The sequence below is a fragment of the Ceratotherium simum genome, chromosome 1 (genome assembly GCF_057802395.1).
Source record: "Ceratotherium simum simum isolate JZ-2026a chromosome 1, ASM5780239v1, whole genome shotgun sequence".
NCBI lineage: Eukaryota > Metazoa > Chordata > Mammalia > Perissodactyla > Rhinocerotidae > Ceratotherium > Ceratotherium simum.
Window position 1 is genome coordinate 20,199,358 of NC_141900.1, and position 25,418 is coordinate 20,224,775.

Below are 25,418 nucleotides of genomic sequence, written 5' to 3' on the forward strand. Positions count from 1 at the left end.
GATAGTTGTATGTCATAGTTGCACATCCTTCTTAGTTGCTGTATGTGGGACGCGGCCTCAGCATGGCCAGACAAGCAGTGCGTCGGTGCGCGCCTGGGATCCGAACCTGGGCTGCCAGTAGCGGAGCTTGCGCACTTATCTGCTAAGCCATGGGGCTGGCCCCCTGTACCAAGTTTTAGAATGAACAAAGAATGTATCAAGTGTTGATTATTTTTGGCATACATTTTCTTTTTTTTTTTTTTTTTAATTTTATTTATTTATTTTTTCCCCCAAAGCCCCAGTAGATAGTTGTATGTCATAGCTGCACATCCTTCTAGTTGCTGTATGTGGGACGCATTTAAGAGTTTTATTATTTTCCCCGTTAGTCTCTGATAATCAAATGATTATTGTTTTTCAGACACTTAGCATATTATTGTCCTTGTTGATTTTTCTCATCAATTACTAACTTTCCTAACTTCTTTTATATCCTCATTTGTCAGCCAATTTGCTTGGGATTCTAAGATTTCTTTAGTATCTTTCATCAAGTTTGTCAAATGTTGCATCTTTTGTTGCAGATTTTCAGTTTTCACTTTGCTCTGGATTTGCATTTTGTTTCAATTGTTGGACTGTGTAACTGTCAGTGAGAGACTGGTGAAGAAAGGGTTGGTGGGTGGGAATGGAAGCTGGTGATAATCAGGGACAGTTGTTTAAGTGGTCAGTTCATTAATGATTTTTTTGTTTGCACAGTTTTTGCTTTTGTGTACGTGCTCACAACAGAGAAGACTTGAATAATGAATGCTAGGATAACAAGGACTTTGTTTTAGGCTAGACTGATCTTCAGGCTAGACTGATCTTCAGGGTGTTGGTCAGTTAATCATCAACCTTCCTAGATGTCTCAGAGAGCTTGCTCTACTCCTCCCCCTTTATGAAGGCTCTCTTACATGTCAGTTTCTTGAATTTTGAGTCAGGACCTCAGTACTTGGTCCCAGATGGTAATATCAGGGATGGACACTTGAGGCAGAAAAGCGTGGGCAGGCCCTCTTTTGCGTTCAGTGCGAGCTCCTTAAAAATATTTGTAGGCTTAAGTTGGTGACACCAAGAGAGAGAAGGCTGTGAGCCTGTATCCTGAGTCAGTAGAATCTGGGAACATGTGAAATAGGGAGGAGGGAGCAGTTAATTGGTAGTAATGGGAGAAATGGAATTAGGATCAGAGAGGTGTTGACTGCCAGAATGGTGAGGCATTAAGGTGGAGAACAAGCACTCTGAACATTTGGTAACATAAACTGAGTTTCAAGAGCTGCCCTGCCTTCTGAAGAGGATTCTGGTTCTGAGGCTTGCTGAGATATTTTCCTAGTCTTAACTTCTGGATGTATTCTTGCAGTATTATCCTATCATCTGAGGTGACCTGAGCACATACCTGTTTCTTGTAACCTGAAAGGGCTCCATATATATATAAGGCAGTAATTTAAGAAAATCCTCCTTATGTGTACCCAAAATAAAATCACTTTTGTGGGTGATCATGTACACAACTTGGCAAGTGAAAGGAAGTTGAGTAAATGTCAGAATAACACCCACGGAAAAAGGATGCAGGCTTAAGAATTTAGGTAGAACTATCTGCCCAATTATTATGTCTTATTTAAATATTTCCATGGCATAAAAGTAAGGGTCCTATCTGAGCTCATGCTGGTGTTCAGTGATCTACAGGACGTGGGAGCGTATCATCTCCATGGCATCCCTGTGTTAATCTTATGCTGCTCTTGCTCTTAGGAATCTAGGTAGATTCAGGCTGCCCAGTTTCTCTCTTAGGCTGTCTGAATCTTTGAAGCACCTTTTTTTACTGGACTTTGTGTTGATAGTAGTTATTGGTGACTGCTGTTCCTTGTCTGGGTTCTTAGGGATTGGCTCAGCTCTGGACTCATGGCCCCAAGGGTGCCAGGAGTTGTGGAAAAATGAAATATTAGAGATAGCAGGCCATTAACTGAAGAGTTAAACTCTCCATCTTTACAAGGAATTTGAGTATCTTTTAAAGTGTGAGTATAGTGAGAATAAAAGGGTATCATGAAGAAGATCTTGTAGGTTGGATAGAAGAGAATGAGTAGGGGGAAATCCCAGTGAATTGGTTTTTCTTTTTTGTTTATAAGGCGATGAATAAGAAGAGTATGTCATAGACCAGTCAGTTGTTTTAATCAAGAAAGCCGACTAATAGTGATGATTTTAATTGATTGGAGATACAAGAAAATAGCATTTCAGAAGCTGATTTAAAAGAAGACTGAAATGTTCTACTTGGGTTGCAAGGTCCTTGGAAATTGAGCAATAGGTCTAAGAGACAGTGACCTTCTGGAGAAGGTGAAGCATGTTGCTGCCCCCAGTTTTTTCCCTTTTTCTCCCCCTCAACTTTCTTCTTCATAAATTCATGTGGTTCAGCTAGGTGATGATCTCTGAGGATCCATATAGCTCTGTAGTTGTTTGAATCTCTGACTGATTATATCTGAAAATGGGTATTTAAGAATAAGGAAACTAACTTATCTAGATTGTAACTTTCACACTAACTAGACTAGAACAGGCCACTAACAGACTGGAACAAGAAGACCAGACTGGAACAAGAAGACCATGAAAGTATCAACAAGTAAGTGTGAATCGAAGGGAAAATTCAGGTCCCTGTCCTTAAGGAAGCTGTGGTCTCATCGGGAGTCAGACTAGGAATGTACATATTTTAGTAATTCTGTAATGCAAGTGTATGTGATTTGTTAGAGGAGCAGAGAAGGAGAACTGTATTCTGTCTGGGAAGATGTCAGGGAGGAGGTAATGATTGCACTGCGATTAGAAAAGTGAGTTGGGTGTGCAAGGGAAACTAGCTGCATGGTGGCATTCCAGGGAGAGGAAACTGCGTAAGAAAAGACTTGGTGGTGTGAGAAAGCAAGGTGTGTTTGGGGAATCACAGAGCAGAGCTCATTTCTGGAGCATAAAATATATAAAAAAGGAGAATGGTGGTAATATCCCGAATGAGATAGGAGTACTATTCGGGGATCCCTCAAAAATTTCTGCTCGGAGGGGCAGTGGTGCTGCTGTTCACTGAGATGAAGGCTCTAACAGGAGACGTCAGATCGAGAAGTTGACAAGGTTAGTTTTAGACGTTGCATTCAAGGCATCTAGAGATCATCTAGGTGAAAATGTCTAGTAGGGGTTGAAGGATGTGTTGTTCTGGGTTGGAGGAGAGAGTATTGGGCTAGACATTCAGATTTCGTAATCATCAGTGCCCTTATGGTTGTGGATGTCAAGGGTGTAGGTAGAGTCATCACTGAGTGAAAAGAGGGTTGTGTAAGGATCACCAGCATTTAAGGTCTGGGTTAGAGAAGATGGTCCAGCAAAATACTCAGAGCAAGGAGGAAAATAATAAAAACAAAAGCATTAAACAACTAAAAAACTTATGTTATTCTGTAATGTTATTTAGAAATTAAAATAAAATTATGACAAAAAATATCAAATTAACCATAATTTTAAATATGATTATTCAGACTGCACAGGTACCACTCACTTATTTTCTGTGTGAAATAAGGAGAGTGTGGCCTTTTTGTACTCATTGGCCTGAATGTATAAATGGAGACGGTGACTGCTTGTATAAATAAGTATTTACAAGATTGTAAGACGACTGCTTTGGAAGAACCAAGGAATGATGGAGAAGAGAGTAATTTAGAATTGTGGGGATGGGGTGGGGTGTGAGGTTTTCAAACGTGGCCTATAAAAATACACTGAATCTCTACATCAATTCACAGACCAAAATAAATTCTAGAAGAGTCCAAGATTTACTTGTAAAATAAAATTATAAAGCATATTAGAGGAAAATAGGACAACGATTTAAAAAATTTTGGTGTGGGGAAAGTCTAAGTTTAATAGGAAGACCATAATTCTTAAAGGGAAAGATTTGTGGACTTAATTGCAGAAAAATAAAGTGTAGGGTCCTGGATACTATGAATAAAATAGAAAAACAACCAACTAATTTGGGGGAAATATTTGCAGTGTGTGTTAGAGAGCATCCTGAGTGTGGTCATGGTAGGAGATGACTCAGGTGATCACACGTTTAAGAGACTACGAGGAGACTATTGAGGAGGCCAGGGTCCTTAGCCAGGGGTTTTCGGAAGTCGTATCATCATGAACATCAAATCCCCCAGGATTATGGCAGGTATTGTGGTGGATTGAAACTCAGTGACTGGGCTTCTGGAGTTCCTAATGAATGTGAGGGGTAATCAGACCCATGGGTGGTATTGATAAGGAGGAGTAGATAGTAGCGTGGATGGAGTACATAGGCCTCAAAGGATACGATATTAGCGTAGTATTTGTGAACATTCCTGAACCTTTTAGTCCTATAAACCTGACGATTTGAAGAAAACGTGGCGATGTTGGAAACCTTTTCATGTATTATTTGAAACCTTTTTGATTTGGAGCTCCCAAGTCACCAGCCAGAAAATGGTTTAGTCTTTAACTTTTCTTTCTTTTTTTTTTTTTTTAATAATTTTATTTATTTATTTTTTCCCCCAAAGCCCCAGTAGATAGTTGTATGTCATAGCTGCACATCCTTCTAGTTGCTCTATGTGGGACGCAGCCTCAGCATGGCCGGAGAAGCAGTGCGTCGGTGCGTGCCCGGGATCCGAACCCGGGCCGCCAGCAGCGGAGCGCACACACTTAACCGCTAAGCCATGGGGCCGGCCCTAACTTTTCTTTCTAATGTGTATAAGATGGGCGTAAATTTCATTAGAGCTGTGTAGTTTAATCTCGTGTCTTTCAGTTTAAGACAGATTTTCTATAGATACATTGAATGTGAACTTTTGTCCTTTTGGAATGAAAAATTTCCACGATGGAGAAGAGTTCAAATGTAAGCTCATTTCTGAAGTGGCTCTTTGATAAACAGAATAATTCTTTAAACAGAGAGGCTGAGATACAGATTAAAGTTAAATTTCCACATATACATATAATAACACTATAGTGATGAAAAGGTGGATGTTGAGGTTGGTAGCAAGAGGGAGAAGATGGATTAAAACTATGGAAAAGCTCTTTAAAATAGGATAGATCTGGTATACCTCATTTAACTCATTCAGCAAATACTTATTTAGGATTACTACTATCTTTTGCCAGGCATTACCTAGCAATAGGCAGAGAGGGCTTACCACATGCCAAGCACGATACTACATGACTTTCATGGAATATTTAATTAAATCCTTGCAACAGCCCTTCACATAGGAATTATTATCCCCATTTTATAGGAGAGGAGATAGAGGCTTAGAGAGTCTAAGTAATTTCCCCAAGGTCATAATGGTTAGTAAAAATGATGGAGGAGCCTGCTTTCAAATCCAAGGCTGCTTGGCAGCAGAGTGTGAGCTCTTTTTAAACCGGCGGGAGGGGCTGAGCGTTGGCTGGGCACCAGGGCCAGGCTCTGTAATCCACGTAAGAATCCTCAAGGTAAGTTTCATTGTCATGATCTCAATTTAACCACTGTGCTGTCTGCTCTCCCCAGTGGTTAGGTCGTTTGGCTACAGCCTGTGGTAGATTTTATTCTCTCATGAGATATTCATGGCAGTTTTATAATGCCTACTGGGTGAAGTTGTAAGCTTAAGCAATTTGGAAAAACTCTCATTTTAACAGCATTGAGAGAATATTCCTGTACAGGTCCATTGTATTTTATACAACTAATTTTTATTCCTTTTTTCTTTACATCTTCTTATATTCCTGTGATTTCTATAATCACGATTCTTAAAAATTAAAATTTTTTTTACCCTTAAACCAAAACTGTTGGGGTCTACTTTGAAATCCTGAGACTACCTATAGCATTTCAGTGGCACTGTTTTTTATTTTTAGTATGTGAACTTTTTATTATGAGTAGGAAAATGCATTTATGAATAGGAAAACAGCTTTACATGTGAAATAGTCTGGGTAATAGGACCATGTCAGTTTTATTCATGTAAAATTATATGCGTTAGGTTAGTCATCAGTATTTTAAAGGAAATGTGTTGGTTTTTTTCCTTTGCTTTTCCCTCTCCCTCTTATTTTTACCGCTCCTTCCCTTTTGATCTATTATCTTTTTGTTCAAATCAGTATCAGCAGTTATCTTTTAATTAAATTGGCGCTTAGGTTTCTGTTGTAGATGGCCTTGCCAGTCCTTTCCTAAAAGGACAAGTATATTATCTGCCCAGTAACTGGGTGTTGCTGTTCACTTGTGCTGTACCGCGAAGGAGGAGGGGAAAATTAAGGTGTAAAATAGAAGTCTTTTTCTAAAGGAGTTAGGGAGTAGATATTAAATGTTTTTAATGAAAGACAATCAAGAAATTATAATAAAGGTTAAAATTTTTTTTAGTCTATAAATTGGGGTTTTGGTTTAATATTTCATTCTTAAATGACAAAAATGATTCACTGAGCCATATTTTTCAGGGCTGGTGAAATAGAATTAGCCGAGGGTTGCATATCTAGTTCATTACAGCCTGTAGCTTTGTTACCCAGGCTTCTCAAATTATCTTTTATATTGAATCCAGTTGTTAGCATTTATTGTTTATATTTTAATTTGCTGCATTTAAAATCTTCCTGTAGAGCCATGCTAGTTCTACCTTAAGAAAGAAAACACCCCTCTGCTTAAAAGAAATGGTACTTCCTGCTTTCATAAACAGTCATGTGCATAGTTCAGCAAGGCCTGATGCCTCTGGAGCTTTTCCCTTTATAGCACCATTGAATCCCAGTCCTGACAGAAGTACTGCGAATCTTGTGGCCTCATTTTGAACAAAAGGGATTAGAGAAGAAAAATCTCTTGATATAAGGCTTGAAAGCAAGGGCAGGCAATCTTGGTTGTGAATATTTTCTGATTTTTCCAGAAATCAAGCAGAAGATTGAGCTGCTGATGTCAGTTAACTCTGAGAAGTCGTCCTCTTCAGAAAGGTACAGCTCCATCTCTTGCATGAACAATTAATGGTGTAGCATTGCTAAGATCAAACCAGGACATATATTTTTTCTTGTCAAGTTTGCTATATGACGTATTGTACTGCATGTTGGTCATTGTGCTGTATTGAAGATGTGTATTTGGGCAAACTGTTCTGCTTTTGCAAAGGGTAATTGATTTTTTAAAAAATAGTGAAGCTTAATCAGCTGCAGCATGCACACCATAACACAGCAGACTGCTGGTTCATGTGTGACAGCTGTTGAAGGCTTTAAAAGATAATTCACTTAGCTAAAGAATAAACAAAAATCTCGCTTTCTTTAAGGAAATACTAGTATTAGATTTTCTTGCTGTATTTTGAGGTTTTTGCTACACAAAATTACTAACATTATTTATAAGATCTAGGTTAAAAATACTTGGCTTTTGGTTGTAATAAATATTTTCTTCTGTGGAAAGGGAGTGCCATTTGTAAATAGCTTAAGAATTGCAAACCCACAGATTAGTCACATTCTGAAAGAGAGATGATGCTTCTTCAAGTCTGTGCTAGGAAATGGAACAGTCACTGCATGCAGTAATGGTTCATGCCTGCAGGTAAGGACAAAATGACTCAGAAGTATTTTTAAAGCAATTATTTTGTCTGTCAATCAAGTGATTATACCTGTAAGGAAATATTTCCTTAAAATGGCTATTTTACTTAATAAATGGAATTAAGATATTTTTATCTCAAGTCGTAAATAAGACTGTAGTTGCCTATTTTGATATGTAAATATTGTGTTCACTTCTGTTTACCAAAATTGTATATACTACATAATGTTTTAAATTGAGGTTTTGGGCATACAGTTGGTGCTTACCTTTCTCTTGGTTGCTTAATAGTTTATACTTAATGCTGATATTTTATATTTAACATATGTTGATTTATCTTTTCCATGGTTAGTTTTCAGGGTTATCTTTTTTGTTCATAGATTTAATATTTAGGAAAATATTATGGAGAAATAATTTAGTAGTTACAGAATGATACAGGAAAAACACTGGAAAAAAATATGAGGGGAAGAACCTAGTGTGGTAAAATGGATTTAATAAAGTATACTAGAGTGTGGAGGATACAATCTGATGGCAAAATGATGACATTAAATCGATTTATTAGTATAATTAGATGAAAGGCTCCTGGCTATAATTTAGGGCATTACAAATAAGGAAGATGTTACTGCTTTCTTTAGAGATTGAAAATAGAAAAATTAATTCACATTTGTATTTATTTTTACGTAGCTTCTCACTTCTGGTTTGTGGCTAGCCGTACGATTTTAAACAGTCTGCTGAGATGAAAAACAATCTTCAGCCTTGTGAATGTTCTGCTAGTAAAATGGTGGTAATGGGAAGGGGAGACGGTGGTGGTGTAAATAGTGAACAGTCCGGTGCCAACTGTAACATTGTTACATAGGGAGAGCATTCTTAATGGGATGACAGCAATAATTATGTTAGTTTTTTTGAGTAGCATGAATTCTCTGTTGATAGATTGAGGATTGAACAGAGTAGGTGAATATTATTGAGAAACAAGTTAAGAATGGGCGAGGTTTTTCTGCTTAAAGTACAATCTTATAAGGAAAGATTCTAAAATATTTTGGCGATTACATTTAATAATAATAATAACTATTCTTCTTCTTATTTTATCTAAGCTCCTGTGGTTAAATTTGATGGAAAGGGAGGATGCATGTGGTCATGATTTTAAAGTTAGAAATCAGCCACAATACTTATGACAACTTTATGTACAATTTTACCAGAGATTGCTTGCTTTGCTTTTATTTTAGGGGGTGCTTAGATGTATATTTGGCAGTTGTGATATATTGAGTTAATGGGTGATAAATGTAGTTTATGGGACACCCAACACTTTGAAAGCGTAGAAGTTGTTTCATTAATTAAAATATATCAAAAAATAGAAGTTACGCTTTTTTTCCTCCTCTTTTTTAAAGGCATACAATGATGAATAGTCAAATCATGTGTCTTTTTAATGTGTTTGAAAGAACTTGAAAAACAAGAATCTGAAGTTAAAAAAAAAAAATTCATGGCCTGGTAACACTATACCCTGCCCAGGCATTTAATAGCTTATAGTATCATAGCATTACTGTCATGTTCTTCAGTTCCTTCTCCACCAGTCACTTAAATTTTAAAAGTCTTTGACTATGTTTTTTTCAAGTTAGTTGTTTGAGGAATGGCTTGAGTCTTAAAGATATATGCAATTTACCTATGGTCAGTATTCTCATGTATTTATTGGTAGAACGGGTGAAGAAACCCTGTCTTCTTTCTTTAAAGAGTGGGGAAGCTACTTGTTTGTAAGAAACCAGAAGTTATCATTTGCCACAATTGATTTTGTTCACTGTCTGCAGTGTAGAATGATCTTTTGCTATTTCAAGAAACTGAGTGGAGAAGCAACACTTCTAAGTACAAGATATGAGATATATAAACAGTGATGTGATGTTTCTAATAATTTTTCCATCTCATATTTTTAACCCTCTTAATGAGAATTGCTAGTCGAGTGACAGCTAGTATTAGTTGAATTAGTTTTTGTTCAGGCAGTTTTATAAAATGGAAAAAGCAAAACAAAAAATAAACAATTTTGTAGGCTCTTAAGGATTCTTCATTGAAAAATACAAATATGATTGAAGTAATATTATAATGGAATTTTGAAGGTTGTTTTGGGGCCTAAACTAGAAAATATATTTGCTTAACAGATCTCAATACTACCTTAAAATTTAAGATATTTTTACCTTTAACAGAATATGGAGATCCATCGAATGTCATTTTGTGGGGGAGGCATGGAGTACTTCTGTTCAGAATGGCTGACTCATATGACAAAAACCAATGGGGTGATGGAAAGTTATAGTTATTTTTTGGTTTTATATTTGGAGAAAGGGAAAAATGTCAACTTGCTTAATTTTCAGTTAGAGTCAGAGAACATTATTGAATGAATAAAAAAATAAATGATGCCTGATTTGTCTGTTATTGCCAGTTAAAAGGAAGACATACCTGTTGCAAGCGAGTGCCCTTCTGCAGATTTTAGGAGTAATATGCTACAAGTATTTTGTTTTCAATTGGATGCCTGTTGAATGAATGAATATGTTCATCTTAAACATGGTAGGGCCAGGGCCAGGCACAGTTTTACTTCCTCATCTACCATATTTAATGTAAAAAAAAAAAAAAAAGAAAAAAAGCTGTGAATATTTATTTGATGCAAGAACTAGGTTTTCAAGTTTTGTTTTTTTCTTGCCATTTCCTAGCTAGAATACTCCTGAGATTTGAAAATTTATAGGGTAGAGTGGGTGAGGAAGAGGAGAAAGAGGAGTAATAATAACAATAATAGCTAGAAAAAAGATAGTAATTTATTAAGCGTTCAGATACCAGTTCTAAGTGAGGAGAGTCGGTGTCTGTGCACAGACACGAGGAAGGGCTGTTGGGAGGACTCTTTGACAGATATCCCAGAAAGATCCTGAGTGAACAGAGGCACTTGGCTCTACTAGAATTTTTGTCAAACCATATTGCTATTATTTCAGTGAACTCATGAACAAAATTGGGCAATTCTTCATCAGTAAAGAAGAGTTGAGCCCAGAGTGCTCAGAGCTATGACTCCCAGTCCGTCCAGGCTGACTGCAGGGAGGGCTGAGGAGTTTGTGAGGTGAGGGCTGAGGAGTTTGTGAGGTAAGGGGTCCGAGAATCTACATTCACACTAAGCATTGCCTACATCTGCTGCTGTTAAATGTAAATGGATGTTGTAATTAATAAGCTTTGCAATCAGTGAAAAGTTAACTAAATAGCAGTGCCTATTAGGTTTGCGTTTTCTCAGGGAACAGGTACTAAAAGGATCATTTCTTGTTGAGGGTGTGTGTGTTTGACATTTTTTGGTGTTAAAGGGGGTCCTTATGCTGGAATAGATACGAAGTACTAGCCTAGGTCATTAGCATCCCACATAGCTAGCATGTACTTGAATTCACAAATTGCAAGCTACTTTTTTTAGGAGAAGAGAGAAAGAGAGAGAGAGAAAGTATAAAAATATTTATGTTGTGGCCTATATTCCACCAATGCTGTATCAACAGGATGGATGAGAAGTGGTGGAGATTGTGTGTCCCTCCATATGAGGGCATTTGAAACACATAAAGAACCTGTGCTATTTTTGTGTGTATTTTAATTCCTTTCTTATTTTGGAGCCTCTTAAATGATGAGAAAAGGGGCATATGACAATGATGCGTGGTTGCAGAAAGCAAAAAAGAGAAGCCTGGAAGAATAAGGAGAATGGAAGGGAGAAAATAAAAAAATAAGGATGGGCCCAGATGAAGAGAGAAGGAAGTAAAGGATATTTGGTGGAAAAGGATCCAGGATCCAAGGGGTCTTTGATTTCCTCTTTTGTTGAGTATATTTTACTCCATGTCTCTGTGGTGAACTAAGAGTAGTCGTGGGAAGAGAGCCAAATTTTATAAAAGATTCTCTCATTGTACTCCCTCTTCCCCATTCCAGCTCAGAGGGTAGGACAGAGAGTTACTGGTAACTAGTTTTCCCTTTTCCACCCCTCACTCTGCCACTATTGGCTTTGTTTCTGTGTTTGCAGGATGGATAGATGTATTTGACATTTATTTTTTCCTGAGTGACAAGATGAGATGACAGTGCCTGATTGTATTGTCTTCCCCTCCACTCAATCCTTGTGCTTTCTTCTGTTTTTCTTTAGTTTTTATTAATATTTTTATTGCAGATATATATGGGAAAGTGCGCAGATCATAGACTACTATGAAATCCAATTTATTAATATTTTTCTTTTGTAGTTTATGTTTTATGTGTTGTATCTAAGAAATCTTTGCCAAGCCCAAAGTCACTAAGATTTTCTGCTAGGTTTACTGATAGAAGTTTTTGGCTCTTAAAATATTTAAGACTGGGATTCATTTTGGGTTTAGTATGAAGGTCAAGGTTGAGATTATTTCCGCCTGTGACTATTCGGTTGTTGTAGCTGATTTTGAACATTATATATAAATAGAAACCCTTCATATACTCCTTTGGTCTGTCTTCTCCCAACGTTTCCCATGTGAGATTCAGCCATGTTCTCGTGTGTAGCTGTAGTTGATTCAGTCTCATTGTTGTACAGTTGTCACCTTATGAATATACCTCACTTGACTTATCCCTTCTGCTATTGGCGAACATGTGGGATGTGTGTGGTTTGTGGCTATTAGGAATAGTGCTGCTATGAGCCTTTGTCTGTGTGTCTTGGTGAATGAACCTGTGCATGCATTTTTGTTGTGAATTCTGAGTGCAATTGCTGAGCTTTAGTGGATATTGCCAATTTTCTGAAGTGAATGTTCTGATGTACACTCCCACCAGCTGTGCTCTCGGTCCTTGCCAACTTGGTTCTGTATTTTCTCTCTTTCTTCCTTTCCTTCCTGTTTCTTTTCCCTTCCCTCCTTCTTTCTCTCTTAGCATTCTGGTGGGTGTGCCAGTGTGACCCTGAGTTTGAACCTCTTTGAGGAGGATCAGAAGCAGATAGGGGACACTTTCTGAGTACTGACTTTCACAAAGGAGATCAGAATTAGAAGTTTAGACCAGGGGTTGGCCCGGTGGCGCAAGCGGCTAAGTGTGCGCACTCCACTGTGGAGGCTCGGGGTTCGCCGGTTCGGATCCTGGGCGTGCATCAACGCACTGCTTGTCAAGCCATGCTGTGGTGGCGTCCCATATAAAGTGGAAGAAGACGGGCACGGATGTTAGCTCAGGGCCAGTCTTCCTTAGCAAAAAGAGGAGGATTGGCAGATGTTAGCTCAGGGCCGATCTTCCTCACAAAAAAAAAAAAAAAGCTTGGACCAAATGAACCATAGGTTGTAGTCATCTGAGGCCCACTCTCCCACTGACTGATGCTAATCTTTTAACTGTGTCCTAGAAGCCCCAGGGGGTTACTCTTAGTTTTCAGACTTGGTTTTAACAGCAACACCATTTCTTCACTTAAGCCTTAGTAGAAGCTTACCATGTAAAACTTATAAAGAAAAGCTCGGGCTGGAACCGGGGACGTCATCAGAGCCTCACTTCTCACTGCTCAGCCATCCCACCCTTGAGACCCCTCCACAGAGCTCCAGTCCTCTTGACTGCAAAACTCTTGAGGTAGGTAGGCCACCTTAGGTCTGACCAAGAAATTATGACATTTTTGATATGTTCCAAGTGTTAAATTTTATGTTGTTCATAGTCTCTAAAATTTTTATGTCATATAAATAAAAGTGTAGTGTTATCTTTTAATTTTTGTTTTAAAAAAAGCCTGGACAGTTATTGAGCTTCCTTTCTGTTGGTCATTATTTATTTGGTCTAGATGCAGTTAATTTCTAAATTATCTTGTTTGTTTGTTATCGCTTTAAACTTTGATTCTGTTTCCTGATGCCTCTTTAGAGGGTTGCCACATTACAGCAGAGCAAACCTTTCAGAACACAGATCTGCTCAGGTAGGTCACTCCACTTTAAAAACCCTTCAGCTGTCTTCCCCTTGTTCTTGGCATAAAGGTAAACTCCATGTCTGGGCTAGTGAGCACCTACAGTCTTCAGCCTAGTCTCAGACTCCCTTGACTTCAGTCACGTCCCTCCCACCTTGCTGTTTTGCTGCTCCCATCCCTCCCATCTCAAGAACGCCCTGCCTGGGTCAGATTACGCCTATTATAAGCCCTTACGGAACCATGTACCTCTCCTTTGTAGCATGTGTCACAGCTGCTGTTTGACAGTGGAGAGTATCAGTGACATTTGTTCTACTTACTGGTTAACTTACTGTTAGCCCTAACTTAACATCTTAAATATAGAAGTGCTTTCATCACAAAATATTTTTATTTCATAGCATCCTTTGCAGCTTACACATTATGAACTCTGTGGGAAAACTTCTTTAGTATAGGGAGTCATCTGTTTGTATGGTATTGGCATAGATTAATAAATTATAGCGATATGTCATAAATCGTCAATTATGTATAGTGAATTTTAGCCATAAGCTAATTTAACTCTTATAAAGTGTCAAGGTTACAAATCTTAGGTTTTTCCATCATCATAAAAATGCACAGTTTATTATTACATGTATCTTTTATTTTACATGTATTTGTTTTAATGTAAAATGGAAATGAAAGTAAATCTGAACAATTTTCTATCTCTGTGCCAAACCAGAAACATCAAACCATAGCCATTTATTTCCCAAATGTCAATATATTGCTTTGGTGCTTTTTGTCGTGGTTGCACTCCACTTTCTGCTGTTATTTACTTAATATTATATTTTTTCTGTTTATTTATTCATTTATTTTTGTGAGGACATCAGCCCTGTGCTAACATCTGCCAATCCTCCTCTTTTTTTGCTAAGGAAGACTGACCCTGGGCTAACATCCGTGCCCATCTTTCTCTACTTTATATGGGATGCCGCCACAGCATGGCTTGCCAAGCAGTGCATTGGTGTGCACCCGGGATCTGAACCGGCGAACCCCGGGCCGCTACAGCAGAGCACGCACTTAACCGCTTGCACCACCGGGCTGGCCCATCTGTTTATTTTTAATGGTGGTAAAATACACATAACATAAAATTTTGTAATGTTTTTTAAATGTTAATTTTCTTTAAAAAGAAATCTTTGTATCCCTTACCAGATCTGGAGAATGAGTATCGTTTGCCTTTAAAAACAATTATTATTAAATTCCTGTCTAGATTCTGTTGTCTGACAAAGGCTTCAGCCCTGAGCCATATGCTCCCTCTGTTTACAAGGGAAATTAAATTGGCAAGTGTCATAAAGGGGCTTAAATATGTTTAGCACCATAGTGAGACTTGCTCTTTGCGATACTCAGACTGAAAGAACCTTGGGAAAGGAGTAACGTTCTCAGTATGGTATTCACTGTTATTCAATACCAAGTCCCCAATATCACCTAAGATCGTTTTGTTGTATACTAGCAGTGGCACTTCCTCTTCACTTGGGAACCCCCTCCCCCCCACCAATCGTAGATCAGGGAGATTTTGAAGAAATACGAGCAGCTATTACAAGAATAACAATGGCAACAAAAAAAATAACTCTACTTATAACAATCATATTGCAGATTCCCTTTGTAGCAGAATTCTTTATGTGCCAGTAGCTGGAAGAAATTAAGGTGAATTTTAGTGTAGATTACATTTGTTATCCATCCATCATTTGTCCATCCATCTAACATTTATCAGCAGCTGCTCTGCGCTAGCCATGCAGTGATTTGGAAATCAGGGAGCCACAAAGGCGGCACAGAAGCGTAGGATCTTTACAGAAGAGGCTGTGGTGGGTGGCTTACCCCTGACCTAACTTGGTCAGTTTCTTGGGCATGCAGTGCTGACCACTGTATCATGGACGATTCTACAGTGGGAGGCCCTTGGCACTCCTTGAAAGAATTACAAATAACCAATAACGGCATTTTGGGGGGAATTTACATTAAGACTAGAGCTGCAGTGATGGGGTTACAAATGCGATTGCCTACCAAAGGCAACTGTAAATGAGTGATGAGGGCTAGGCGGGAACTCTAGAAAACTAGAGACTGCAGCCCTATCTAAAGAGGAGACTGCTGACCAACTCTCGCTGACCACTGCCACGTTGAAATACAGGCCAAATTTTGCCAGCTCTTTTGAGAAGATGAAAATTTGTTTTCTATATCAGATCTTTCTTATGTTAAATGTTGGCGCAATTTAAAAAACAAAACAAAAACTCATACCAGCCTTAAAAAAGAGTATTAGGGGCCAGCTTGCTGGCTCCGCAGTTAAGTGCTTGTGCTCTGCTTTGGCGGCCTGGGGTTCTCGGGTTCGGATCCCGGGCACGCACAGACACACCACTTGTCGAGCCATGCTGTGGCGGTGTTCCATATAAAGTAGAGGAAGATGGGCACGGATGTTAGCCCAGGGCCAGTCTTCCTCAGCAAAAAAGAGGATGATTGGCATCGGGTGTTAGCTCAGGGGCTGATCTTCCTCACAAAAAATTTAAAAAAAAGAGTATCAGCTATCTAAATTCAGCTCATGGTACACATTTTTATTCTGTGCTGTAATAACTTGGGTTCACAGTTTGTGAGCCTCAGACCTGTGCAGACTTCTTGTAGAGGATTTTCAGATCCTGAGGGTACTAAGCATTATCTGTAGATTGAAGGCACACAAGTCAGACTATTGTCATGCTAATGGGTGTGTGTCTGGGTGTTTCTGATGTTTCAAATATGCAAAAACACTGGTGATCACTGCTCTAATTACCACATACTAAGATAGCAAAATTCAATAAGATATCAACTGTTTGGAGCAGGAAGGAAGCATACCCTGCAGGATATGCATTTCTCACACTGGAAAGTTGTTACGTTCATTCGCTTATTCTACAAATATTTATTAAGGACCCACTATGGTGGAACTTAAACCTTAATAAATAATCTGAAAATTACAGAGGTAGAACAGTGTTCTGTTTGCACAACTGCCACCTCATCCTTTTCCTCCTTTCCCCTTTCCTTCTTTTTCCATCATTATTCTCCCCTTCACCCATCCCTCTCCCCACAAAAAAGATTTTGAGGCTAGTTAGAAGAATATTTACAATGCAGTGGAAAAAGGGTCAGAGAAAATGTGGGGTGGGGTAGAAGGTTGTGATGGAGGGTAGTCAGAGGCACACCCAGGTAGGTGGCACTAGCTGTGCAGCTGCTAAAGGTGACTGACAAATTTGGCTTTAAGTTTCCTGACACCCAAATAAAGAAAAAAAGTAACATTACTCTTATTATCTATAAGGAGAAAATATATACTAGTTTCCTCAGGAGAACCAAACCTTTTCTCTAACTTAATTATGATGATTATTATTTAACATAACCTTTTCCACATATCTCAGAAGATTTATTCATTTTAGAAAATTCAGATAGAAAGAACACAAAAAGCACTATACTTTTATCATTAAAGGTCAGTCACCATTATTAATTTTTTGTTTTAAGTTTAATTTTTTGTTTTAGTGTAAGTAGATCTATAAAAATCAAGCAGACATACTTTAACAGTAACACTGTCACCAAGAAGAAAACCCAATCTGACAAATTATTTTAGAATTGGCTTTTTACACTTAACATCTGCAATTTTTCTTGTGTTTATTTATTAAATAATCTTCTGTAGTATCATATTTTATGGTATCATTTTTAAAAGCTGCATAGGACTGAGTCCATGATATGGATGGATGTACCATAATTTTATTTATTGAGTCTTGGTCTTAGAAATGGAATCACTTGCAAAGCCAACTTGTAAGGCTCTTTGGAATGTTAAATTGCCTCCAGAAAGATACAGCTTTATGTTCTCACTGGCAGTATATAGAGGACCTTTTTGCTTACACCCTCATTTGGGATTTGGTAGATTCTTATATTAAGTCATGCATTTATGAGATATCTAAGGTGTACTTGGTGCTTATGCTAATAAATATGATTTTTTTTTTTTTTTTTGCGAGGAAGATTGACGCTGGGCTAACATCCGGGCCTATCTTCCTCTCCTTTATATGGGACACTGCCACAGCATGGCTTGACAAGCGGTGCATCGGTGCGCGCCCAGGATCCGAACCTGTGAACCCCGGGCCGCCACAGCGGAGTGCGTGCACTTAACCGCTGCGCCACTGGGCCAGGCCCAATAAATATTAATTTTGTAAGGGATTTCAAGAAGTTATATGATCCAGGGTTCTCACTCCAGACAAGTAAAAAAACATTCAACACAGGTAGTTAGTTTTCCTTTTTTAATTTTGTTTTGCTTGAGGAAGATTAGCCCTGAGCTAACATCTGTGCCAGTCTTCCTCTATTTTGTATGTGGGATGCTGCCATAGCATGGCTGACGAGTGGTGTAGGTCCATACCTGGGATCCAAACCTGTGAACCCAGGCTGCAGAAGCAGAGCACATGGAACTTGAACCACTCGGCCATGGGGCCGGCCCCTCCTTTTTTAATTTTTTAAAGATGTGCAGGAATTAAGATTCTTCAACCTTCCTTATTAAACCAGGGTCTTGTTCAATAAATATTCAGTGACTTTATTGCAAAATTTAATCACCTTTTTAGTCAAGATCTTCCTTTTGGCAAAATGCATCTTTCTTGCTGAAATTTGACTCTTTTTTGGGGGCCAGTGAGGATGTTCTTTGTACAGCAGGAGGTCTGGACTCTAACGTCCAGGTCCTCAGTGAGCGTTGCAGGCTGAGGAAGCAGCATGTGAGGAGTCGAGTGAAATGAGACGTCGTGGTACCATCTGGGAGCTCTAAATAGTCCGAAAGGCTGGGGAAGAGGCAGAGGAAGGGATGAGGAAATAGATGAGAGAGACAGTGGTAAGGTTTTTGAATTTTATGCTAAAGTTTATCAAGAGCCATTGAAGGGTTTTAGTGAGGGGGGTGTTCTGCCCATGTTTTGAACATGTACATGCTCCTCTGGGCATAAAGTAAGGTCTTTTAAGAAAGTCTAAAGCAATCCTTTTTTCCTCGAGAATGGAAGATTGCAAGGTATGCTTTAGAGTTGGTGGCAACATGTTATTCATTTGCTCTCGAAATGGGTGGAAAAATTATGGCAATATTTATCATTCGAATGACAGAGGGAAGATGAATTCCTGATGCTGGGAGTATTAAACATTGAAATGGATTACCAGGAGAGGCTATGAAACATATTTCTCTCCGAGGCTTTAAAAAGAGGATGATCCGGTATTTGTTTGGATGGGTAGAGATGGTCCTTTGTAAAGACAGGTGGTTGGCCTGTTGAACCTTCAGTGTTTTTTTCTGTTATATATGGTTAATCATGATTACAGGATTCCTCATTTATAGTTAATAATTTGAAATATTTGTCTCAAAATTTTCTATCAACAATTTGTGACAGACATCTTTGCTTGGTGGATATATTATCACTTCTATAAATTGTTTAAAATATTCTACGCCAGTGCTGTACAGTAGACTTTCTGCAGTGATAGAAGTTTCTGTAACATAGACATGGCTTGTTGAACATTTGAACTATGGCTACATGACTGAAGAACTAAATTTTAAATTTTATTTAATTTTAATTTAAAAACTACTAAACTTTATTTTCAGATGAGAATGCCAATGGACTGTTATTTTAACCTTTCTTTTTCCATTTAGAAAAGAGTATTGTTTTCTTTATTGTCCTTTCTCTTTCTTAAGCTCCACCCTATTCTATTTCCTGATTATTTTGCTCTTTCTATGCTGACAATATTATACTGTATAGGTAAGACAGGTTATTTCCTTTATTTTAACTCAAGTTGATAATTTAAAGGAAATGGCATTCATTAGTTATTTGTCCTTTGATAAAGTTATTTTGAGTTGTTTTCTTAGGAGATTCTTAGTCTCCCCTCCTCTTTTAAAGGAGAAAAGTATTGCTTAATTATCTACCATCACCCTCACTTAACTGAATTTTAAGTCCTCTTTTTAACATTCTACTAACTTAACAGAGTCTGTTAATTGTAAATGCACTTTAGTTTCCTAAACATTTGGTTTTAAAGGGAAAGATAAAATGATATAGACAAATTTCTGTTATATCTGATAAGAGAGATAAAAATAAGTAGGTGAATTATAGTTTATGGTAGTCATCACGCACGCGTGCGCGCACACAGACAGATTATTCTCAGTTTGTTGTTCTTCCTCCCATTCAGTTTTAGCTAGAGCTTAAAAAAAAAAATCCAAAATTCTGACTTGAAAATTAGTTCTTGTCCCCTTCATCAGCCTTTTTTTTCTGACAGTTTCCTAATGATTATTATAGTACTTTTTGGACCCAGAATGAATAGGGACATCCTGTTCTTTGGGCCAGGAAAATCAGCCTGCAGCAGGAGCCTCTGTTTAATGCGGGGCTGAGGAAGGTTTACAGCTGTTGACTGTTGTTATATTCATTTATTGAAAAGGAAGTCTGGTTTGGGATTAAACATAGAATTGTCAAAGAAAAGTTTTTGTTCAGCTCAATCTTTTTCATTTCCTTAAGAGATTAAAAAATTGCTTCCCTTCTTTCTTACTGGATATTTATCAGTTATAATTTGACAGTCTGTGTTTGAATTAATGAAAGGCTTCTCTAGAGGAATCCTTGGCTGCCTGCGACATAATAAACACCTTGGTCTGTTGTGTTTGATTTTCTCCTCAGTTTAGGACTGTCATTTTTTTCTGGGCTTTTATAGTTGAAGCAAGAGACTGTATTGATGGATTTATTGTTGTGGCAGTATCTTGGTATACTTCCTTTTCAAAGTAAATGCAAGCATTTATTTCAAAGTAAACTAGGAAATTGAGTTTGGGTGTAATGAGTTGTGCAGTGTCCAGCTCACCCTCACTGCCACTTCCTCCAGTGCCTGAGTAGCTTCTGCTGCTGTTGCTGCCCCAGGTCAGTCATGTTTCCAGGGGCAGCTGAGCCCTGCTTGGCAGTGTACCTGGCTCCTAAAGAAAAATACATTTATCATCCCCCACTTCTCTCAGAGTTGCTATGAAATATTTAATGGTTAGTGACAAAAATGGAACTGATTATCATGGTAGTAAAACTTACCTGCTGTTCCCACACCTTATTGTTTAGTGAAATCACATATTTTATGGAGAATGTTAAAGGCCTTGTGATTCTTGGGACTGGATGTTACGATGGATCTGGTTGTAGAAATGCTTTTAGATAAATGCAAATGAAGCATTTTCCAAGAAATTTCTTAAAGTTTAATGCTTTAAAGTGGATCTACTGAAGTTAACTTTTTCTAAAGATGAGGCTCTGCCTAGTTACCTGATGTGATTTGGTCCTTTTTGTAGTTTTTGTAGTTTTGAAATTCCCCTTAGGGTTCAGTGGCATCATGCCTTGCATGTGTGTAAGGTAAAACCTGCCTGTCTTCAGATGTGAAATCATACAGTGACTGACATCGTATCCCAGGAGGTCCAACACAGCCCGCCTCTTCTCCAGGGACACAGAACTTCAGTGTTTCTTTTCTTGCATCGTTTGCATTGAAGGGCATGCAGTACAAAATAATGTATGTTTTTTTGCTGAGGAAGATTCGCCGTGAGCTAACATCTGTTGCCAGTCTTCCTCTTTTTTGCTTGAGGAAGATTCACCCTGAGCTAACATCTGTGCCAATTTTCTGTTTTGTTTGTGGGTCACCGCCACAGCATGGCTGCCGTCGAGTGGTGTAGGTCCACACGCAGGAACTGAACCCAGGGCACCACAGCAGAGTGTGCTGAACTTAAACACTAGGCCACAGGGCTGGCCCCCAAAATAATGTATTTTTAAACACTAGAACAGCATTTAGCTCAATGATAGGGTCATGTTTTGAGAGGCACATGGGCAACAAGAACTCATGTGAAGAAATTGAAGATTTACACATCATGTCTCATGTCATTCCAAGTCATACGCTTATTGAAAGGAATGTTGGGAGGAATCACAACATTATCAAAATTATTATTTTCGTTGGGATGGTGGAAGGTAAAAGTGCATTTATAAAAGATGAAATTAAGTTAGAATTTTTATTATCTAGTCATAAGCATTTAACTAGTTCTTTTGATCAGGCATATATAGAAGAATAGAATGATAAAAACATATAGCAAGAAGGGAACTTGGAGGTGCAGCTTATCCTCCACTTGTGTTTTATACACGAGGAAAACTGATGCCCCAAATGGTGAAGTGATTCATCTAAGGTTCCAGATAGGATTCTTGTAAACCAATAACTTTCAGTATTTAAAGTTAAGAAACTTAGAGTCTTGGAACATTGAACAGAGGAATTGGTTTGACCAGTTTCCTTTCTCTTCTTTAAGAAAACCAAGAATGATTATTTTAAATTATAGTAGAACTGTTCTTTTAACTCTGCTCTTGCCAGAGCATGGAAGAAATAGCTTAAATGCCTTTTGTTTTACAGTGTATTCTCCTGTTCACTATTAGTTTAATTCTATAAAAAATCCTTGTAGATGTATAGTGTAGATGGTTCTAGTCCCACTTTATGGGTAAGAAAGCCAGTAAGTTTATGATTTAACAACGACACATACCAGTTAGTGGTCGAGGTAATCCCAAAGCCATGGTTTGCAGCTCCAGCCCCTGTGCCTCTGAGTACATTGTCTGAATAACAAGGTGTCCTGAGTCAGGCTGCATGCATTTGATAAGAGTATGTACTCTTCATGTCTTTCTCCAGTCACTTCAATGCTTAAGCATCAAGAAAGCAGAGAGATTAGGAGGGCCAGCCTTGCCCGTAAGTCGGAACAAACATAACTGGCATACATGAGCAATTCACATTTTTGCTATCTTCTACCCTTTTCTTGCCCATCCTGGTTTGACATATGGGTTTTTAACCCCAAATCTTTTCTGTCTGAAGAGAACTATGCAATTTCTTAGGCAAGAGGACCAGTGTTTAAATTTAAATGTGACTCTGACCCTCTGGGATCACAGAATCTGCTTCCTTTAAGTAGTAGCAGCCTTTTCAGGAGATGGTAGAAAGGGTCATCAGTATGGTCAGTTCAGATACCAAGAATTAAACTTCTTCATTTTAGTTGCTGTTTAATACATTTTGTTAGGCACTGTTAAGTTGTTGTATTTTGTTCAGTTCGTAGTTAAAAACTTTGAACAATAAAACAAGAAGCCAATGAAAGGTTGAGGTTTTTTTTTGTATGTGTAGCCCTTGGATGATTCTTACAGCTGTGTAGGCGGTATTGGCACCTTGATGATCAGTGATGTACTTAAGAAGGGTCATCATCATTTACCCCGTCTCGTCCTCCTCCTCCTTTTCATCTTTCATTAATGCCTAATGTTCAGTGAGTCTGGAACCTTTTTCTGAGTTCAAGCACTCTTTCCGTTAGTCCTTGTAGCAATATTATCTCTCTCTTACAGATGGATTGGAGATAGCTTAGCCCAAATCACAGAGCTGGTCAGTTTAAAAAGTGCCTCCTTTTACAGCAGAATGTGTTTGCGCTTCTTCTGTGGAGAAAAATGGTGAATGGCAGGAAGGAAGACTTCGGTGATATTAAATGAAAGAACAGCCTGTTAGCATGCAGCCTTGTGCTGTAGTTAGGAGCCCATGGAGACGTGGTTTTGATTGCCAGTTCCCAGGGTACTGTGAGTCCCAGGCTCTCCATTTTTCTTTGCAAAATACTGAATTTGAATGCCCATAGGGGAGGCTCAGGCCCACTCTAGGAGAACCAGGACCACATTTACCATGTGTATCTTAGTCCTGTACACTTACCTGCCTGATTCTTGAAGGCGTTTGATCTATGAACCGTTCACGTAAAAAGAGAAAAGCTTCCTTTATCTGGAAATGTCCTCATCAGCAGATTTCACTCTTGTGCAATTCCTTTTCTCCTGACGGTTCTAGGCAAATGAGATGACTGTCATTAACCGGCCACCTATCAAAATTGGTAAAATTATAGTTGATTGTCTTCAGTCTTCAAAATATCTGGCTCTGAAATACATAGATATGCTTAATACAGAAGGTTTCTTTCTTTGGTTAGTGAAGAAGTTGGAATAGAAGATGAAGAACTAAGAGTGATCCATCTCAGTTTCTTTGTTGGTTTCTCCTTTATCTGAATGTTGGCCCTCCCTCAGGGTCTCTGTCCTAGATCTGCATTCTCTCTGAAGATGATCTCATTTGTTTCCATGGTGTTGAGTACCGTCTATGTGCTGACGACTCCTCATATTCAGAGTTTATTAAAATTTCCAATTTTGTTCACAGCCCTAAAGTTTATTGTTTAGAATTTTAATCTTGCCACCTTTGCTCCTGTATCCCGTTCAGCAACTATAAAGTGACTCATCTAGACTTGGAGAATTAAAATTAGAATATAAAGATGTCCAGTCTTTTTAAGCCTTGGCCGCCACACCTTCTACCAGAATAAATAAAATACTAAAGTAGAATTATACATTTGAAATGCTACTTCCTTGGCAAGCTTTAAGCCTTCGTAGCTTTCTGTTCCTACATTCAGTTTATAGCTGTAGTCAAGCCAAAGGTTATTCTTAAGGATTGGAGATCTTGCTTACCTTAAGATTCATTGGTAAGCCCACTTGGCTGTTCGTTCGTCTGCTGCAGACCAGCCTAGGCCCTCTCTTGAGTGGATTGGAGCTAAAAATAGATATCCATTTTGGGTTGGCAAAGCACAAGCTTGAGATTGTTTTTTGTTACTTGTTTCAGATTGGACTTGTGTGTGTGCCTATGAGTAGATCTTTGTGTATACAGTAGACCCTAATAATGGCTACTTTGCTTTACTTACTGTGGGGTTTTATCTACAACTCCTCCCCCCATAAATTCCCAGCCTCTTCCTCACAAGCAGGCAAAGGAAGAGGGGGATGTACATCAGATAACTTAGAGCTCTAAGATGGAAGGGTCATTTGAGATTGTGTTGTTCATCATACAGATGAAGCAGCAGACCTAGAAATGTTGCCGCTCATCAACCAGGTGATAATGGAACAAGATGGAAATGACAGTGGGAAATATTTAATTTTTTATCTTAAAAACATATCAAACTTGATTTGGTCCTAGGGCTTTGGAGTCAGGTTATCATGCAGAGTGTGGCAGACTGTTGACAGTGGCTCTGATGACCTTTTATTGGGGGAAGATTTCCTTCCACTATCTTTCAGCTTTTCCAGTGATCTGTTTGAGAGAAGTGGTAGCGAGAGTGACTGACAATAATATAAATCCTTGAGAAGTTGTCTGGTCATTCTGCTGGGAGAGATGATGATGGGCATGTGAAGGAGGAAGAGGAGAGTTGCAGTGGTAACAAAAGGTCATATCTGACTTGATCTTCATCCTGCATAGAATCACTGTTCCCTGTAAAGGAAGGGATCATCTTGTGATGATAGAATCATAGAGTTTTAGGACTGAAAGCAGTGTAATATTTTGGAAAAAGTAAATGGGCTTTGGAACCATGGACCAGAAGCTAAATCCTGGCAGGCTAACTTCTTTGTCTTAGTTTTCCTAACCTTTAAAATAAAGATGATAATGCCTACCTCACATGCAGTTGTCAGGATTGAAGGAGATAATGTACATAAAATGGACGCTCAAGATATGGTGGGCGGTATTGTTCTATGAGAGGGAACTTGGCATAGAGAAATGATCACATGCTTTGGAACCAGGCTAGATTTTTGAAGGAGCTCAGTCACTGAATTGCTTTGTTTACCTTGGGCAAGTAGGTAACCTACGCTGGGCCCCAGTTTCTGTATCTGTATAAAGCAAATATAATAATGCCCCAGTTGGGTAATCATGAGATTTAACTGCGATAGTGTACATAAAGAGTTTAGGGCAAGATAACCATTCAATATCTGGTCTAGGAGCTGGCAGATGCTGCAGAGAAGGAGCATCTAAATTTAGCCCTATAGTCCTGTTATGTACCTCAATTTGTCACCATCTAATTTGGTATCAGAATTAGAGTTATTTAGAAGCAAAGTTACAAAAAGAAGTTTACATCCCTTCCTTACCGTACAATCTCTTTTTAAAAAGTTGAAAAGTGCTTTCACTTAGAGTCCTTGCATCTTTTTGCCTTTAAACTCTTGCCTGCAATTTGGCAAAATGGTTCTTGAATATTCTTTAAGGCAAACCCACAAAATGATAATAAAGCATTGCAGACTGTCAACTGCAGTA

General features: G+C 38.4%; 1 protein-coding gene across 10 annotated transcripts in view; it reads left to right on the forward strand.

Annotated features, from left to right (window-relative positions):
• The window catches only part of SRPK2 (SRSF protein kinase 2), a 231,943-nt gene that overhangs the window by 86,766 nt on the left and 119,759 nt on the right, over positions 1-25,418 (forward strand). For 6 of the 10 annotated variants that reach the window (XM_087440507.1, XM_087440649.1, XM_087440695.1 and 3 more), the window contains exon 3: positions 6,834-6,897. The exons of the other annotated variants lie outside the window; for them this stretch is intronic. In XM_087440507.1, the coding sequence (XP_087296633.1) occupies positions 6,834-6,897 (64 nt within the window). The remainder of the gene's footprint in view (positions 1-6,833; positions 6,898-25,418) is intronic. 10 annotated transcript variants of the gene reach the window in all.